General features: G+C 38.7%; 6 protein-coding genes and 1 non-coding gene across 14 annotated transcripts in view; 4 read left to right on the forward strand and 3 right to left on the reverse strand.

Annotated features, from left to right (window-relative positions):
* Positions 1 to 626, forward strand: part of LOC104800891 (probable transcription factor PosF21) — a 4,885-nt gene extending 4,259 nt beyond the window's left edge. Inside the window, exon 6 of the mRNA XM_010523873.1 lies at positions 30 to 626. Coding sequence (XP_010522175.1) covers positions 30 to 177 — 148 coding nt within the window. The 3' untranslated portion in view covers positions 178 to 626. The remainder of the gene's footprint in view (positions 1 to 29) is intronic.
* Positions 627 to 982: 356 nt separating this feature from the next.
* LOC104800892 (protein ENHANCED DISEASE RESISTANCE 2-like) lies at positions 983 to 3,418 on the forward strand. 4 transcript variants are annotated; one of them, XM_010523876.1, is made up of 3 exons: positions 983 to 1,436; positions 2,187 to 2,221; positions 2,296 to 3,418. In XM_010523876.1, exon 3 carries the CDS (start codon positions 2,309 to 2,311, stop codon positions 3,206 to 3,208), a length of 900 nt encoding a protein of 299 aa, XP_010522178.1. In that variant the 5' UTR covers positions 983 to 1,436; positions 2,187 to 2,221; positions 2,296 to 2,308; the 3' UTR covers positions 3,209 to 3,418. The 4 variants fall into 4 exon arrangements, with proteins under 4 accessions (XP_010522178.1, XP_010522179.1, XP_010522177.1 ...); XM_010523877.2 differs by lacking the exon at positions 2,187 to 2,221 and having other exon boundaries at positions 984 to 1,307; XM_010523875.1 differs by lacking the exon at positions 2,187 to 2,221 and having other exon boundaries at positions 989 to 1,436.
* Positions 3,419 to 4,324: 906 nt separating this feature from the next.
* Positions 4,325 to 6,233, forward strand: LOC104800893 (B-box zinc finger protein 24). Its single transcript, XM_010523879.2, is given in 4 exon segments — positions 4,325 to 4,872; positions 4,875 to 4,903; positions 5,326 to 5,619; positions 5,767 to 6,233. Coding segments are annotated over 4 exon segments (729 nt in total). The 5' UTR covers positions 4,325 to 4,721; the 3' UTR covers positions 6,022 to 6,233.
* Positions 6,234 to 6,290: 57 nt separating this feature from the next.
* LOC104800894 (probable fructokinase-1) lies at positions 6,291 to 9,423 on the reverse strand. The gene is made up of 4 exons (XM_010523880.2): positions 8,963 to 9,423; positions 7,427 to 7,759; positions 6,764 to 6,880; positions 6,291 to 6,663 (listed from the first exon to the last, which is right to left on the reverse strand). The coding sequence occupies exons 1-4, from the start codon at positions 9,359 to 9,361 to the stop codon at positions 6,535 to 6,537; spliced, it is 978 nt and encodes a 325-aa protein (XP_010522182.1). The 5' UTR covers positions 9,362 to 9,423; the 3' UTR covers positions 6,291 to 6,534.
* Positions 9,424 to 11,319: 1,896 nt separating this feature from the next.
* Positions 11,320 to 12,695, reverse strand: LOC104800895 (calmodulin-like protein 7). 2 transcript variants are annotated; one of them, XM_019200999.1, is made up of 3 exons: positions 12,145 to 12,695; positions 11,595 to 11,687; positions 11,320 to 11,460 (listed from the first exon to the last, which is right to left on the reverse strand). In XM_019200999.1, the coding sequence occupies exons 1-3, from the start codon at positions 12,533 to 12,535 to the stop codon at positions 11,417 to 11,419; spliced, it is 528 nt and encodes a 175-aa protein (XP_019056544.1). In that variant the 5' UTR covers positions 12,536 to 12,695; the 3' UTR covers positions 11,320 to 11,416. The 2 variants fall into 2 exon arrangements, with proteins under 2 accessions (XP_019056544.1, XP_010522183.2); XM_010523881.2 differs by lacking the exon at positions 11,595 to 11,687 and having other exon boundaries at positions 11,326 to 11,460; positions 12,145 to 12,691.
* Positions 12,696 to 13,228: 533 nt separating this feature from the next.
* TRNAT-UGU lies at positions 13,229 to 13,300 on the reverse strand. The gene has a single exon. It is a non-coding gene; the product is annotated as a tRNA-Thr (tRNA).
* Positions 13,301 to 13,802: 502 nt separating this feature from the next.
* The window catches only part of LOC104800896, an 8,729-nt gene continuing 6,275 nt past the window's right edge, over positions 13,803 to 16,256 (forward strand). Inside the window, exons 1-6 of one of the 4 annotated variants that reach the window (XM_010523883.1) lie at positions 13,803 to 13,883; positions 14,421 to 14,584; positions 14,958 to 15,032; positions 15,468 to 15,583; positions 15,847 to 15,961; positions 16,153 to 16,253. In XM_010523883.1, coding sequence (XP_010522185.1) covers positions 14,450 to 14,584; positions 14,958 to 15,032; positions 15,468 to 15,583; positions 15,847 to 15,961; positions 16,153 to 16,253 — 542 coding nt within the window. In that variant the 5' untranslated portion in view covers positions 13,803 to 13,883; positions 14,421 to 14,449. Of the gene's footprint in view, positions 13,884 to 13,907; positions 14,126 to 14,420; positions 14,585 to 14,957; positions 15,033 to 15,467; positions 15,584 to 15,846; positions 15,962 to 16,152; positions 16,254 to 16,256 lie in introns of those variants that run through there. The other 3 variants (XM_010523884.2, XM_010523882.2, XM_010523885.1) reach the window with 3 other exon arrangements.

Here is a 16,256-nt window from a genome sequence, read left to right on the forward strand (position 1 = left end):
CGGCAGCGCCGGCAGCAACAGCAGTTACAGTTTCAGCAGCAACAGCAGCAACTGCATCAGCTTCAGCGGCAGGAACAGCATAGCCTGATAACAGATTTTAGAACGTCCATGCCTTCCCTAACCCGGAAAGAGAGTGGCCCGTCATCTGATCTCGGGGCCAAAGACTCGGGAATCTAATGCTCTCGATTCAGCTGAGGTACTACTGCACAGACATGTCCTCCTTTCTTGTCTGAATCTCATTAATTACTGGCGAATTTGCCTGAAAACCTTGGTTCTTTTACCGCATGCCCAATTTAAGCGGATTCTTTTCGGGTTCATACATCAGACTGTAACCTTTTTCGTGGGCGGATTGGGGGATTATTCCCATTTGTTCCATTAGCGGAAACGCTTTGGTAGTTCCAAAAACAATAGGAGGGGAAGAATAAGAGGAGGTTTATGTGTTTGAGATGTTGATATGACTTTGAACTTTGTCATCATCTCCCTTGGATTCTGTAGTTTTAGTTCCTCCCGGCTTCTGACAGACTTTTTCTTTGGTCCTTTAGGGTTCCTAAGTTTCAGTTGTATGATAAGCGCTGCGTTGCTTTCAACTTTGAATAATTTCCCTGATTTGGACAGGTTTTATGTTTGATGAAGAGCAGGTCGGTCCATGCATGCATCTTTTTGTTCATATACAAAGGTCGTTTGGTACATACGTTAACCGTTTGTTCGAATGGACCGTTGTTGATGTTCGGATATGATGGTTTTTGGGCAACCCCTTCCCCTTGCACGTTAATAGCTCACTTTTTCGCATAGAAAAAAACGACTATATATGCGCATATATGTATGTATGTATGTATGTATGTATGTATGTATGTATGTATGTATGTATGATAGAATCTTGGTATAGTTGGTGTCGGATTCGTTAATCGTTGTAAGTTGGAACTGACGAATAGACGAAAATGCCCTCAAAAGACTTTTCTGTCAGATTCTTCTCGTGTCAGCGAGGGTACATTGGTCAAAGTTGCTGGAAGCTGCGCGTACCGGTTTCCGGTTTAGCTTGTGAAAACCGGTTCACATTCTTGCAGCGCTACCGGTTAATACAAAACCAGGACAGGAAATAAAGTTTAAAATTGAGGCGATCACAACGTCGAAGGTTGGCTCTGTTCATAAGCTTCCATTTCAAAGATTCCAGTTTCTCCAAAACGGGTGGAGAGAGAGAGAGAGAGAGAGAGAGACAAATCCGATCTTTCCTCTTGCGAAGGTTGCATTCTGAATTAGGGTTTCTGCTGGATACCTCTCTCTCTCTCTCTCTCTGCTTCTCTAGAAAGGTTTGTTGTTGTTGTTCGCTCGTTGTCCTCCGATCGTTCTCGTGTGAATTTGTCATTCGGATTTTGATCGCTGCCATGTGATTGTCATCTGGTATCCAACTGATTCCTCGTGAAAAGATTTATCGCGAGGTATTTCCGTTTCTGCGCTTTGGATTCCCACGTGATTCTTTTTTATTGTCAGATTAACGGAGCTGCCTCTCCTGTATGAATAATAAATCAAACATCGTTGTCTTCTTGTTCTTAAAAATCCGATTCTATCCGTCAGTTTTGGGTGTTATGTAAATCGTTGAGGCCGTGGATTATACCCAGCCTTGGGTCATGAGTGATTGTGTTGAATTTGACGTGATTTGCGTTCTGTATCACTGAGGTCTTTTCAGGTTTGCTGACCCTTCTGTTTTCGATTAGGGTAACAAAGATTTAGTTTGATCAGTGTTATGACTGGCCCTTGGTTGAAATTGGCTGCATCTCCTTGTTTCCCTCCTACATTGTTTCTCGTAGAGGAATATATATCCTGACATATGAATTAGAGTGTTCATGAGGTCACAGATCATAAGCACTTCAAGGTCGTAAACATCAAAGGGTTCCAGGCTCTTGTTTCGGTATGTTTGTTCTGTCAAGGAACGTCTCTGTTCCCTTCCAGAGCTGCAAGCAATCATGTTTATCGTACATGTCTTCCGAGCATGTTTTACCTATAGAGTTTTACATTCCAACCGCTTAATCCATCTATGGCCATCTTGTTAGATTGTTCGTATATTGTATTCTCCGCTTCTGTTTTCATATCATATATTTTATTATTACTGTCCTCCAAAGAAGTACTTTGTTCTCTACCGGGAATCTCTCTGATCATGTTCTTGTTTGTCGTTATATCTTTGCTGATAGGCTGATGTATCAAATTGTGTGCTGATAGACACAGGGTACGACACATGGGGTTTCTTTTCTTTCTTCTGTATTTATTTGTGATACTCTTACGTGTGTTTATGTGTGGCAGGATCTCACATGACATGGCTGGCTCTAACGGGAAAAATGAGCCAGAATGGATCCGAAGAGTGAAGTCAGAGGGAGCTGTTCCTTTCCTTGATCAAGACAACTGCCAAAATGGTTGGGCAACACCATCACCGGACAAGTTCTTGGTTAGAGGACCGCACTATCTGTCTGACCGGGTTAAAATCCCTGCAGGAGATTTCCTTCTAGCTCCTCTAGGGTTTGATTGGATTAAAGGTTCGGCCAAGCTTGCTGAGGTCCTAAATGACCCAACCAGCCGAGTCAAGAATATTATCGACGAGGAGTTTCCAAACAGCGAAACTAAGCCTTTTGTTTGGGCTGTCAATCTTCAGCTTCCGCACAAAGACAATTACAGTGCTGTAGCATACTTTGCTACCACCGAGCCTATCCTTGAAGGGTCATTGATGGATAGGTTTCTGAAAGGAGATGAAGCTTTTAAAAAGTTGCGGCTAAAGATGATAGCCAACATTGTCAAAGGCCCTTGGATCGTGAGGAAGGCTGTCGGGGAGCAAGCTATTTGTGTGATAGGGCGTGCCCTCTCGTGCAAATACGTCTCCGGAGAAAACTTCTTGGAGATTGATGTGGATATCGGTTCTTCAATGGTGGCTAGTGCCATTGTTCATCTCGCTTTCGGCTATGTAACATCACTGACTGTCGACCTAGCCTTCCTTATCGAAGGCCAGACCGAAGCAGAGCTTCCTGAACGACTCTTAGGAGCTGTGAGATTCTCTGAGCTGCAGCCCGACTTGGCCATGCCGACGGATGTATTCTCGGTGGCCAGCTCCGTCACTAGCTCGAGCTGGTGGAAGTCGATCGGGCATGGATTTTCTAACCTACTTCATCAGGACACAGCCAATATGAACAGAAACGAAGATGAAAAAGATGTACAGAAACAGTAAGTATTCAAAAGCCCTCACACACATTTCCTCCCTTGATTCTTGAATTTCTTGGCCACAGAAAAAAAAAGGTCTAAATCTTTGTTCAGCCCTTCATTTGTTGTTCTTGGGGAGGGGAACTTCACTCCAAAGCTCCCCACTGATTCTTATATTGTGAATTTACACCCACATTTGACATATTAGATTCATAAAATGCCATCTTTTTACAGCTTATTTTGTTGTTACTTGTCCTTTTCCTTGAATAACATGGGGATGGTTTCACATTGAAAGGAAAACAATATAGCTAGGAAGAAAGAACTCCATGTAATGTCACTATATATTGTTGATGATTTTGTTTAGTGTTATGATTTGATATTATTTTTTAGTGCTATATTTTAATAAAAAAAAATATATAATAATATAATTTTTAGATTTAATAATGATTATTTTTAATAATTTTTATAATAAAATTATTTTTTTACTTAAAAATAAATTAAATTGATAATATTTATATTTTAAATTTATTATTTAATTATTATAAATTTTGTAAATAATTTTTATCAAATGATACGAAAAATTTAATTAAAATTATTATAAAAATTATTTTTAAATAATATTTTTTTTGACAATTTATATCAAAACGCAACCGTAATCGTAATGAACCATTCACTTATAACTGCACTCACCCGCAATCGCTACCAACAGCAACTTCTCAACTAGTCACTACTAATCATTTATAATCGCTATCAAACGTTCTGAAAACGCTGTTACCCGCAATCGCAACCGCAACCGCAACTGCTGCGGTACAACCAGTCGAACCCTATGTGTGTTTTTTTTTTTTTTTTTTCAGATTTTGAAGATCATACGTAATTCTTGGTTGTAAAGTTCTCTCTCTCTCTCTTTTTTTTGGGTCTTTTCCAAGATCCGCTTCACAAAGGAATCGAGTGAATATAAATGTATTATGCCATTTGAATTTGAACGACAACCGTCGAATTTCTTGTTCTCCACTAGGAAAATAGAATAAAATAATTTATAATCCACTTGCAGTGAGATTCAATGAGAGCCACGGAAGAAGAGTGGACCCTACAAGGCCTTGTTGGAAGCACCGTGGTGTTCCCTTTTGATCCACAGAATCGGAGATCGCCCCAAAGCCAAGAACCCTTATCTCCTCCCTCCTCTCTTCTCCACCCATCGTCCCTTTCTTGAGAAAAAAAAAATCTGTTTTTGTTTCTTCTGTTTATGGTCTCATCTCCATTTTCGTTATATCTTCTCTGAGTTTCTCTCTTCTTCTTTTCTTTTCCTTTTTTCTTTCTCCTCCTTGTCTTAATCCTGATTCCTGGAGAGGGGAAAGAACAGAACCAGATTTCTAGTTTGATTCCTTAACCATTCGGATCATCCCTCTCTCTCTCTCTCTCTGCCCCCATCCCCTCATTTTCCGGGAAAATCCGAAACCCAGGGAGGAAAAGAGAAGAAACATTTCAAAGTTTGGATCTTTTTTATGTGGGTATTTTTTTTTTATAAAGAAGCATAAGCAAAGATGAAGATACAGTGCGATGTGTGTGAGAGAGCTCCGGCGACGGTGATATGCTGCGCCGATGAGGCAGCTCTCTGCCCTAAATGCGACGTGGAGGTTCACGCCGCCAACAAGCTGGCCAGCAAGCACCAACGCCTTCTCCTCAACTCTCTCTCCACAAATTCCCCCCCTGCGACATTTGCCAAGTAACCATTCTTTTATCCTCTTTCCATCTTTTGCCTCTGTATATGTGTGTATATATATATGTATGTATGTATGTATCTAGGTGGTGTTTCTGTGTTTGTGTTTTCTTACACAACAGACATGCCTGCACTCTGCAGTTAGTTTTGTGTTTAGAGGTTCTGCCTGGACAACTTGTTTAGCAGATTAGCTGTCCTGGAGTCTGAAAAACAGAGCAAACACTTCATATGATTAAGCAGCTCTTGGGCAATTATCTAATAGTTTTGTGAAAATTGTAAAATGAAGTAAATAAATTTTCAAGGAAAAAAGGTATCAGTTGAGCTTTATCTACAAAGGGTTCAAGAAGATCTGCTCGAGTTAAGTTACTCATATGGTCTCTCATCTCATGTGTCAAAATCTTTTGTGTGGTACTTTTTGACATTTGCAGGAGAAGGCGGCTTTCATATTCTGCGTGGAGGACAGAGCACTTCTCTGCAGGGACTGTGACGAAGCCATTCACGCAGCCAATACCCTCTCTGCTAATCACCAGAGGTTCTTGGCCACTGGAATTCGCGTGGCTCTGAGCTCGAGCACTTGCAATAAGGAAGTGCAGAAGAATCAGTCTGAACCCTCCAATCAGCAGAGCGCGGGCCATTTGCCAACTCAGCAGTCCTCAAACTCGCCTCCTCTCTGGCCAGTCGACGACTTCTTCCACTTCTCGGGTCTCGAGTCCTGTGACAAGGTGAGAGGAGTGGTCAATGAGAGGGCTACTTGTTCAAAACATTGCAAGTGCAGTTGTTACAGAGCAGGACAAGAACTTGTGCTAGTGATACTCTGTATCCAAGTTTTGAAAGAAGTGACTGACATGTCTTGTAATTGTTTGATTCAGCAGAAGGGACAGATGGATGATATCGGGGAGCTGGAGTGGCTGGCGGACGTGGGTCTGTTCGGGGACCAGCTTCATCATCATCATGAGGAGGAGGAGGCTCTACCGGCAGCTGAAGTTCCCCAGCTTCCGGTTTCGCAACTGAACCACATTCATTCTTACAGACCCATCAAGTCCAATGTCTCGTACAAGAAGCCAAGACTTGAGATCCAAGACCATGATGATGAAGAACACTCCATTGTCCCAGATCTTGGCTAAGCTGTCATCAAAAGAAGGAAATTACAATCTTCCTTTTCTTTTTCCATTTTTGTTTTTCCCTGAATCTTTGATACATTCGAGTGGGTGATGTTCATAGCTCCTGGACATGGAATCTCTGGTTTTTCATTGGACACTATGGCTTAGCATGTAATGTGGGAGCTTTTGCTGTTACATTAGGTTTATTATTATATGCATCAGTCATTGCATAGTTACCTTAAACCTCTGTATGAACCTTGCGTGCTTTTTCTCTTGAGAATTCATGCCGAACATTGTGTAACATTTGCTTCTTCAAAAACATTGTGGAGGAAAACATTACAATTTTTCTTATTCATGAGCTATTAATGCTCTCTTAAATCATTACAGCCAAAAGAAGAGGAGGAGAGAAAAGAAAAACCCACACCCAAATCTCCTCCGTACAAAATCAGGTTCATTAGGACAAAACAACAAAGTTCGAAGAAGCAGCCTTAAGAAAAAAAATTGAAGTGTTTTTTTTTTCTCTCAGACCGGCGTTTTCTATTTCCCTTGGAGAAACCCAACCACTTCGGCATCGGTGGGAAGAGCCGGGATAGCTCCCTTTTTCGTCGTCGTGATCGCTCCACACGCATTCGCGAATCTCAGCACTTTCTTCAATCTATCCTCATCCTGTCAATCCAAACGAAAACACCTAATTAGGAACCAAGAAACGCTCGAGCCTAACCCCAGATGCATACTCCATAAATCTATCGCCAAATGAATACATTACCTCAAGAACAGATTGGTCATCAACGATCTTGGTTAGAAGAGCTCCGACAAATGAATCTCCGGCTCCGGTCGTATCCACAGCGTTCACATGGAACGGATCAACGGATCCATGAAAATTCTGCAGTTTTTGTAAGTTAGAAGATACCCCCAAGTTAGTGAAGTCACAACACAAAACCATTGGCGTTAATAACCAATCACTCTCAAAGTTCTTGTGATTCCGAGCTGAGTCATCAATGATTAAATAAACGCTTAAAGGTCACGACTTTGGCATTCCTATATGATTATATTAATCCTTTTTCAGAAGGGTCCACTAATAAGAATTTAAAAGGCAGTGGTTGAGATCTACCGACCTAACCAAAACCCCACCAGAAATTAAAAATATCAAAACACCAAGTTGATCAAATGCATAAGCTACTAGACCTTGCACTCGCCGTTGCAATTAAATAAATAAAATTATTGTATCCTTTTCAAAACCAATGAGCATAAATGTAATGAGAAAATCTAATTCATTTAGTTTGGCCTTTTGGTATCACCTAATGGACACCACCAAATGGCAAACAACAGACATATCTAATGCTTCCCCTGTTCTAAACCACATATGTCAGAGCAAATCACATACAATACCAATGATGATATACAAAAAAAAAAAGATTCTCATGCGTACCTTGGTGTAATAACGACAACCCTTTTCGCCGAGAGTGACGAGCAGGAGCTTCAAGTTGGGATGCCAAAGGGACAACGCGGTCTCGTCGTCGATCTTGTTGCTACCAGTGAGAAACTCAAGCTCGACATCGCTGACCTTGATGATGTCAGCCTTGTCCCAGATGCTCATTATCTGTTCGCGGGCTTCTTCAGTCGATGGCCATAGAGCTTCCCTGAGGTTCGGATCGTAGGAGAGAAGAGCTCCGGCTTCTTTGGCCACTTCCATGGCCTTCAAATGAGCCGACCTACATGGCTCCACTATCAAGCTTATTGATCCATAGTGGAACACTTTTGCCTGAAAAAGATTCCAAATTGTGTCAATCATCAGTACACTAATCATCTAAAAAAAATCTAAAACTCAAACAGTTCACCAAATCCAGTATGAAAACTCGTCGGCCTCAAAATCAACAATTTGGACCATTATGAGTAAAATTAGCTCAGCATACGGACTAATCAAAGTAGGCGCCTTTTTTAATTTCTTCTTCCATTTGGATAATTATAATTGATTATTAAAGTTGGATGCATCATGATAAGCTGACCGAGGAAAGGAAGGGGTGGGAGCCATAAGATTAGCTGTAAAGAACAAATATCTCCCCTGTTTTAGGCCAAAAATTTTCAACTTTTGAATTATTATGCTAGGACTGTAAGAATAACTTCACAGGTATTTGTTTCATCATGGGCATTTCAAGCAAAAATAGAAAAGAGGGCTCTGCATGAATATGCACAAGCTCCATGGGTCACAAGATCATATTATTGCTCTTGGAATAGAAATTAAAGGGTATGAGAATAGGAAAAAGATTTCCTTTGGTTTTGGCTCCGGATATTTCCAAGACTTTTCTGATAACGGGACGAAAAGGACAAAAGCCAAGGGAAAAACATCAAAGATCTCATGAGATGGACCAATACTCAGACTCGTGCCAAGGAAAAAAAGAAACTCTACCGAAAACAAAGATTTTTCAATTGAAAAACTAATAATCCCTATACAAACGCAAGAATATTATCATCATTTATGAGTAGAATTTTATCTATATCATTGTGCGTTTATCAATCGGATGAAACAAAATTTAAAAAAAAAATCCTTTAAAAAAAATCCCAAATTTTGGTGTTTTGCGATCTATCACGTGGGTCTCACGCGAGCGGCAAAAACGACGAAACGACGATGAGATCAGAGAACTACATCGTCACAGCCCCTGATTTTATCAGAGCCCCCTGAGGCGTTTCTATACGTTTGACGGAAATCTCGGCGAGGGTTTTGGGCCTTCACCGCCGGTGACATCACCATCAACGAAAATTACACGTGGCGGATTCTAACAAACCGGAGAAATTTCAAAGGAAAAACAAAGAGTACTTATCCGTGTTCTAGAATTCAAAACCGTTAATCTCTCCTCTAGATCTCGTTAAGATCTAGGGGAAAGCAGTATTCGGAAGATCACTATAATAGTTCTGGGATCAAAATTTCACACAGAAACAGAGAGAGTTGGGTGCGATTTGTACGTACGGATCTGATAAGCTCGAGGTCGAGTTCATCGGGGCGGAGGAGCATGTCGGCGCTGGGGTTCCTGTAGAACATGAACTCTCGTTCTCCGTCAGATCGGAGGGTGACGAAGGCGAGAGCCGTCCTGGCACCTTTGTCGAAATTGATGCCCCGATCGGTGACGCCGTTCTCCGTCAGGATCCCGGCCAACATGCGGCCGAACTCGTCATCCCCAAGCTTTCCGACGAAGGCGGCGCGTCCGCCGAGGCGCGCGACGGCGATGGCGACGTTGGCGGGGGCGCCGCCGGGGGCCTTGAGGAAGCCGGGGGCCTCAGCGAGGGAGACGCCGGAAACGGTGGGGACGAAGTCGATGAGCATCTCGCCGAAGCTCACGATGAGGCTCTTTTCTCCATTGGATGCCATTTCGATGAGATCGAAGGAGCGTTTGATCAATCGGAAAAGGAGAGAGAGAGAGAGAGAGAGAGCGTGAAATGTGCCAATAGGGGGAGGGTTTATATAGGAGACGAGGAGTTGGTGGAGAGATTGAAGAAAGCCTTTACAAAATTGCAGAGACTACCGCAGTGAAATAAAAAAAAAAGGTACGATAAAATATCTAACAAAAATATAATATATCATTTTTGTGTATAAGTGACATAGGATCAAATTTTAACATATGATCTAAATTGATCTAAATGGCATATTAAATTGCAAGATTTCAAATTTCTCAACATTTTATCTTTCAACCGTCAAATTAATTGCCCATTTATATAATATTACTTTGTTGAAAATGGAAAATAAAGATTTTGGTGAAACTGATATTTTATTGGATATTTATCAATGTCAAGGTCGCTTAAGGAAAAAAAATGACAAAACACCTACTAATATGTCTCTTTAGCCATTCTTGCTTAAACATATTTCCACAAATAAGAAAACAATATATATGTATAAGAATTTTCTAAATATACCCTTTGGGATAAAATCTCTAATCACAATATCTTGCCCTTTCAAATATTTATTTTCCAAATATTATAAAAAAAAATTATGGTTCTTACTTTACTTTAAAGTTGCGCACCAATGATAAGCCGTGATGCTTTTTCTTCTTAAAATTCTTATTCCAGTCATCAAATATAACCATATATAATTTAATTCCCAATACAAAAATTAATTTAATCTATTTTCGTTTGTAATTTACACCCATATGAGATTACTTTTTTTTTTATGTGAAAATCATGCTACAATTTCATTATTTTGTAAAAGATAATAAATGTATTTAAAATAAAATTAACTAAATTTAGAGGCAACTCTTCTCTCCTCTCTGTGGGCGACCAAGTTGAATTATTTTATTATTTTGCTACATTTTTTTAATTGGATGTTTCAAAATCAGTGGATTCCTCTCTCGATCTTTTAAAAACCAGCTCGTGGACCGACGACAAACACTGAATTTTATATCTCTATATACACACAGTAATGACAAAATGCCAATTTATATAAATAAATTAAAAAGGATTTGTAATTAGGCAGGTGATGACCTATCAATACAATTTTTTTTTGGATTTTATGTTAAAATTGAAAAATAGTATTTGTAAATATGGAGTGAAATGCAAGACATAATAATATTACTAGCTTAGTGGGGGTTAAGCTTTAATCTTTTTTTGCATTTCACGTGGGTGGGTCAACACTAATTACTTTATGATTTTCTTTTTATCTTAAAAAGCAAGCTTCATCGTTATGTACATTATAATTTTTTAAAAATAAAATTTTAGATTTGGCTATAGTTTATGTTGATTTATGTGAATATTCTTAGGTAGTAAAACGCTAATTCTTCCTAAATAAAAATATTAACTGATCATATCGAAGCCAGACTTTAATTTAATGATAAATAGTTTTATTTATAAAATAAATATTTTTTAAAGGAATAAATATAAATAAAATTAAAGAACAGTTACTTTTTAATATTAAAAAGAGTAAAATATAAAGAATAATAAAATCCAAATAAAATATCATGTGGTTTTGTATTTCAACGAGGTATATATTCGCAGAAATTTCTTGTTTTTCACGTAAGTGGTCATTATTATGGCACCATAAAACAAGAGTTCTAAATCATCACAATTTATATATATATAAAAACTTGTATATTCTATAGGAGAGCCCTAATCACATATTGTTATTTTAAACCTTTCTGCTTATCTTTTATAAATATTTTATAGTTTTTTTTATAATTGGGGATGTCTTGTGGGATTCGAACCGTAGACGTGAGATTTTGAATCCGATTCTTGTTTTAATGCAAATATTAACAAGGATACAAAAAGAATATTTGAAAAAGATTACAATCATATTATGATATATAAATATGGTTTTACGTTATTATGATAATTAACCCCAAAATCTTCTCAAATATATATTCATATTACCTTCTTTAAGAGTATTCCTGCTTTGAGGGGGAAGCGTCCAAGATCGAGAGAGAGGATTCATACGTCCTTAACAGAGGGCAACCTGCATGTGGTGGAGCTCGAGTTCCTTCTCTGCAATGGCGATAGAACGTCTCACTGATTACATGGATTCTTGGTATATTGATTTTTCAAGCGCACGTGAGGAAGAAGACTAGGTTATATATATGTGAGGAATGTATGTATATATATATATGTGTGACTGTTACCAAACCAAGAAGCTCCATTCTTTAAAATCTTTATCCAATACCCATGTCCAAACTGAATCTTCAGCACCAAGAAAACTGATGAGCATATATATCCTAGAAGATTATAATACATTAATTAATATTCAGATTAATTTGATTTCTATAGCTACAGTCTAGACATTTATGTTAATTGAATAAGATATTCTATGATTGTATTTTATAACAATAAATATTATCTCGAATAACAAGGAGGCACAAAGATTTTGAACGTCACTATATATATATATATATGTATGTATATGTAATTCCATGATTTCGCATTGCATCATGTTATTCTTAACTCCCATATATATATGGAGTGTTCGTTGCATGGTACATTGTCCGAGCGGTAGGGAAAAAGAGAGCTATACATAATAAATATGATGTTCGTTTTTTTTTTCATCTCCTAACAAATAATTGAAAAAAAAAAGATGGTTAATCGGGATTTGCAAAAAGAGCATAATTAATCAGCTCAAAGCGCAAAAACCGCCACCTTTCATCATTTGTCTAAACTCTTTGTAGTTAACCCTACCATCTCCGTCGACGTCGACGTGCATAATCATCTTCCGACAATCTTCGAGGGTCTTCCCTTGCTTGAGCCCCAAGGAAGACAAGACAGACTTCAGCTCCTCGACCGTGATGAACCCATCCCCGTTCTGATCGAACACGTTGAATGCCTCCTTCATGTCTTCTTCCTCGTCCTCCTCCTCCGCCATTATCGACTTGTAAAGCTCCCCGAACTCGTCCATGTCCACGCACCCGTCCCCGTTCACGTCGATCTTCTCGATCATCTGCCTCAGCTCCTTGTCGGGGATGTGGATCCCGAGGTTTTTGAGCGACTCGTTCAGCTCCTTCTCGGTGATTCGGCCGTCTCCGTTCTTGTCGAACATCTGGAAAACGCGTTTTAGCTCTGTCGGGTCCATTAGGGTTTGTTTCTTGCGTGTGAAGAAAAGCGAGGAGGGGGGGACAGAACGTAAACAACCCTCCTTGGCTTCTTGGAGACCCCGACAAGGGCAGAGATTCGAAATCGAGGAGGAGTTAAAAGACAACAACGAGAAACCCTAGCCAAGAGATCTCCATTTCTTAACCTCGGAAGACAAAATTAGGGGAGAGAGAGAGAGATTGTCTATGGGATGTTATATTGAATTGTTGGTGGAGAGAAAATGCTGGGGCATTTGAAGGAGAGAAATTGCTCATGGAATAAAAGCTCTCCATATAATAGTTTTTGTTTTCCATTAAAATCACCAATTCTTCCATGTTAATAACAAAACAAAAATGTCGATTCTCTCTTTTGAAATCGCCCACTATCTAATTGTTATTATTATATGACATTGAAGATCGTAGTTTAGATACTTTATCGTTTTTTGTTTATGAAATATATAAAAACATTGTTGAGAGCGAATTTTCTTTTTAATAATTATGTCCACAACGGAAATACATTTTTTTTATTTTGAAGTTGTCAAGTCTGCATGCCTCTGTAAAGGAGTTTGGTTAGCACGTTTGAATTGCAAAATTAAATACCCAAAAAACACTTTGTGAGTGGTGGACCATAATAGTTTACGACGAATATTAAATTTTTTTTTTTGAAGAAATAAGATAAAAACGATAAAGCAAAATGCCCCCACGCAGGATCGAACTACGGACCTTCAGTTTACAAGACTGACGCTCTACCACTGAGCTATAGGGGCTCTTGCTTATCTGTTTTAAAACAAAAATATTATTTAAAACAAACATTTTTTTTTATAATCAAAGTTTGTATGGTTTTTGAGTATAGATCTAGGATCCGATTTGCTTTATAATCAAGCTTATTATGAACTTTGTTTTGATGTTGATCATTGACCCATCTCATCCAATGCAGTTGATGGTTCATTTATATTTCTCTTTAATTTCACAGTTGTTGTCGTGTATGTAGGCCTATATGTATTAAGGAGCCGTGATTGTCACAATTATCATCTTTTAATCAAATTAACAAAGCTAATTACGTTTATGGATTGTTTCTTCTGATGACCACACCACGTCATTGTTGATAGCTTTCTTCCCTTTCAAATTTAAAACGTTGCAAAAAAAGGGAGACAAAAAACACCCGGAGGGGCGATCTCGTAATTTCATACCCACATATAATTTCTCGACTGACACTTTCCGACATTAATGGCGGAGAAGGACAATTTTAAAAGTTTTTTTTTATTAATTAATGATAAAAGGACGAAAAGACGAGCAGATGCCACTCCTGAGACGGCAGGCAGGATATATTTTCCTCCTTCCTTCTTCCTGGTTATTCTCCTCTCTTTCTCAAATCTTTTTCTCTGATAGTTTTTTTTTTTGTTGCGAATTTTTGAATTTACGTGTGTTTTCTGTGAATTTCGTTGAGCAGTAGTCATCTTGATTTGTTCCCCCAATTTCTTTTTTTCTGGTTCTTCGGATTTTTACCCTTTCGCTTGGGGTTCAGGCTGCCCCAGATCGCGATCTCGTGAGCTTGATGCTAAATTAGGGTTCGCTTCCGATTGCACTGCTTGGTACAATCTTCTTACTTGCAGGGTTTTCTCCGAAAATTTCCTATCTTTTCAATTGTCAATTCAATTCTGCAGCTTCTGAATGCGACATTTAAGAATCAACATTTGCTTTCTCTGCTTTGATCCTCTTCAGTCAGCCACTTCGCTAGGAGAAGAACTTTATCCCATGAACCAATTTTGTTTTTTTCTTTCTTTCTTTTTCTTTTCTCGATATGTTCTGATGAGTTCCTGTTGTGTGATTACGTGTTGAGTTAGAGATTTGAACAAGCTTTTAACTTTTGTCTTCGGAAACATACAGAGGAGAGGGTTCGAATACCACCGGAGAAAATGGGGGTTATGTCCAGACGGGTTTTGCCCGTCTGTGGTAACCTCTGTTTCTTCTGTCCTTCCTTGAGGGCAAGGTCCAGACAGCCCGTGAAACGCTACAAGAAAATGCTTGCTGAGATTTTCCCTCGCAATCAGGTGAATTCCCAGTTCATGATCTGTTTTGTCTTGGTTCACATGATGGTCGAGATTCTCGAGTGTAGATCTTTTTCTGTTCAGTGATATCTAGAGAGCTTGCAGTTGGGTAGGTTTTGAAGTTATGTGGGGAAAGCATTAAATTGTGTGGGGGAACCGATATGTCTTGTATAGTGAAAACGACCACATTGTAGTCATGATCAGTCCTAGTAATTTCACTTCTAGTCTGGATGTGGAGGTGAATATACGTTTTTTGCTATGCTCTTTTGTGTGAAGATTTAACGAATCCTGCTACTGGGGTCTAGCACCGCAAAAAAGGAAAGTTTGTGTAAGACATAATCTAGGTTTGAACAGATTCCCTGTTTTGATTTGGCAGGAAGCTGAGCCAAATGACAGGAAAATCAGCAAGCTTTGTGAATATTCGTCAAGGAATCCTTTACGAATTCCAAAGGTAGCGCAGTTCTTTATTTGCCATCGTTTTGCTGATGAAAGTATGAACGATAGTCTATCCTTGTTGGCTAATGTCATTCTTTAAAAAAATTATTAGTCCAGCTGTAGCCTTGGTTGTTACTGATTATTGACCAGTGCAATCCATTTGTAATGACTATGCAAATTTCTAGAATTATTAGATTAGTTCTTTACCTTCATCATCATCATCATCATCATTATCATCCATGTACTTCAGGTTTCTCTTTTCATCATTGGGTGGTAATTTGTAAAAGATTTCAGTGGCTTGATTCTAAAATTCGTGTGCAATGATGTTGGCTGATGGACAGAGGGAATGAAAGAATCTGATTTCTTCCCTTTTTTGTTATGGCGTCTCTTTACTATTTGTGGGAACGCATCTTAATCTGATTCTCATGTCTTTCAGATTTGCTTTTGACAGATTACAGATTACCTTGAGCAGAAATGTTACAAAGAATTGCGAAATGGAAATATTGGATCAGTTAAAGTAGTGTTATGCGTCTACAAGAAGCTTCTTTCATCATGTAAGGAGCAGATGTAAGTTATATTTTCTTATGATAAAAAAAAGCAGTGCCATATAATCTGGTTACCTAGAATTATACATCCTATGATTCATTGCTTTAAATTTACATCTTGAGGAAAAATTCTATGAGCATACTTTTCGTGGGCTCTGTTTTCCTTTTCCCTTTAATGTGCGCCTTAATATCCTGAAGTTCTATATATTTTCTCTGAAATTTTGTTTTCATACTGCAGTGCTTTTTTTTTCCCTGTTCATACATTTGCTGACAACATTTTTGTAGGCCCCTATTTTCTTCTAGCTTGTTAAGCATCATCCGAACTCTTCTGGAGCAAACAAGGCAGGAAGAAGTGCAGATCTTAGGTTGCAATTCTCTTGTTGACTTTATAAGTTTCCAGGTATTCTGAGAGTACATATCAATAATCAACTTCTATCTAATGGAGCAATATTTTAGGCACTGTATTTGTCCAGTTGGGCTTCATAGGAATAGGATTCTCAGATTCACAATTATCTCAATCTTTTGGCTTTCACTCGTTGTCTCTTTCTTGTTGAATTTGTTCTTTGTTTGTAACACGTTGGCCAAATACAGAGTGACAATTCACACATGTTCAACTTAGAAGGTCTTACACCTACGCTCTGTCAACTTGCTGAAGAAGTGGGGGATGATGAAAGATCCCTCCGTTTACGCTCAGC

This window comes from Tarenaya hassleriana, unplaced genomic scaffold (assembly GCF_000463585.1).
Source record: "Tarenaya hassleriana unplaced genomic scaffold, ASM46358v1 Cleome7, whole genome shotgun sequence".
NCBI classification, from domain to species: Eukaryota; Viridiplantae; Streptophyta; class Magnoliopsida; order Brassicales; family Cleomaceae; genus Tarenaya; species Tarenaya hassleriana.

Excerpts from the sequence above, each read along its gene's own strand:
- LOC104800894 (XM_010523880.2), bottom strand. The coding sequence starts at position 9,361 with ATGGCATCCAATGGAGAAAAGAGCCTCATCGTGAGCTTCGGCGAGATG. Across the intron at positions 6,881-7,426 it reads GTTGTCGTTATTACACCAAG|AATTTTCATGGATCCGTTGA; the intron begins GTACGCATGAGA and ends CAAAAACTGCAG. Across the intron at positions 6,664-6,763 it reads ATGACCAATCTGTTCTTGAG|GATGAGGATAGATTGAAGAA; the intron begins GTAATGTATTCA and ends TTGGATTGACAG.
- LOC104800892 (XM_010523876.1), top strand. The coding sequence starts at position 2,309 with ATGGCTGGCTCTAACGGGAAAAATGAGCCAGAATGGATCCGAAGAGTG.
- LOC104800895 (XM_019200999.1), bottom strand. The coding sequence starts at position 12,535 with ATGGACCCGACAGAGCTAAAACGCGTTTTCCAGATGTTCGACAAGAAC. Across the intron at positions 11,688-12,144 it reads CGTCGACGTCGACGGAGATG|GATATATATGCTCATCAGTT; the intron begins GTAGGGTTAACT and ends ATAATCTTCTAG. Across the intron at positions 11,461-11,594 it reads GAATGGAGCTTCTTGGTTTG|AGAAGGAACTCGAGCTCCAC; the intron begins GTAACAGTCACA and ends TCGCCATTGCAG.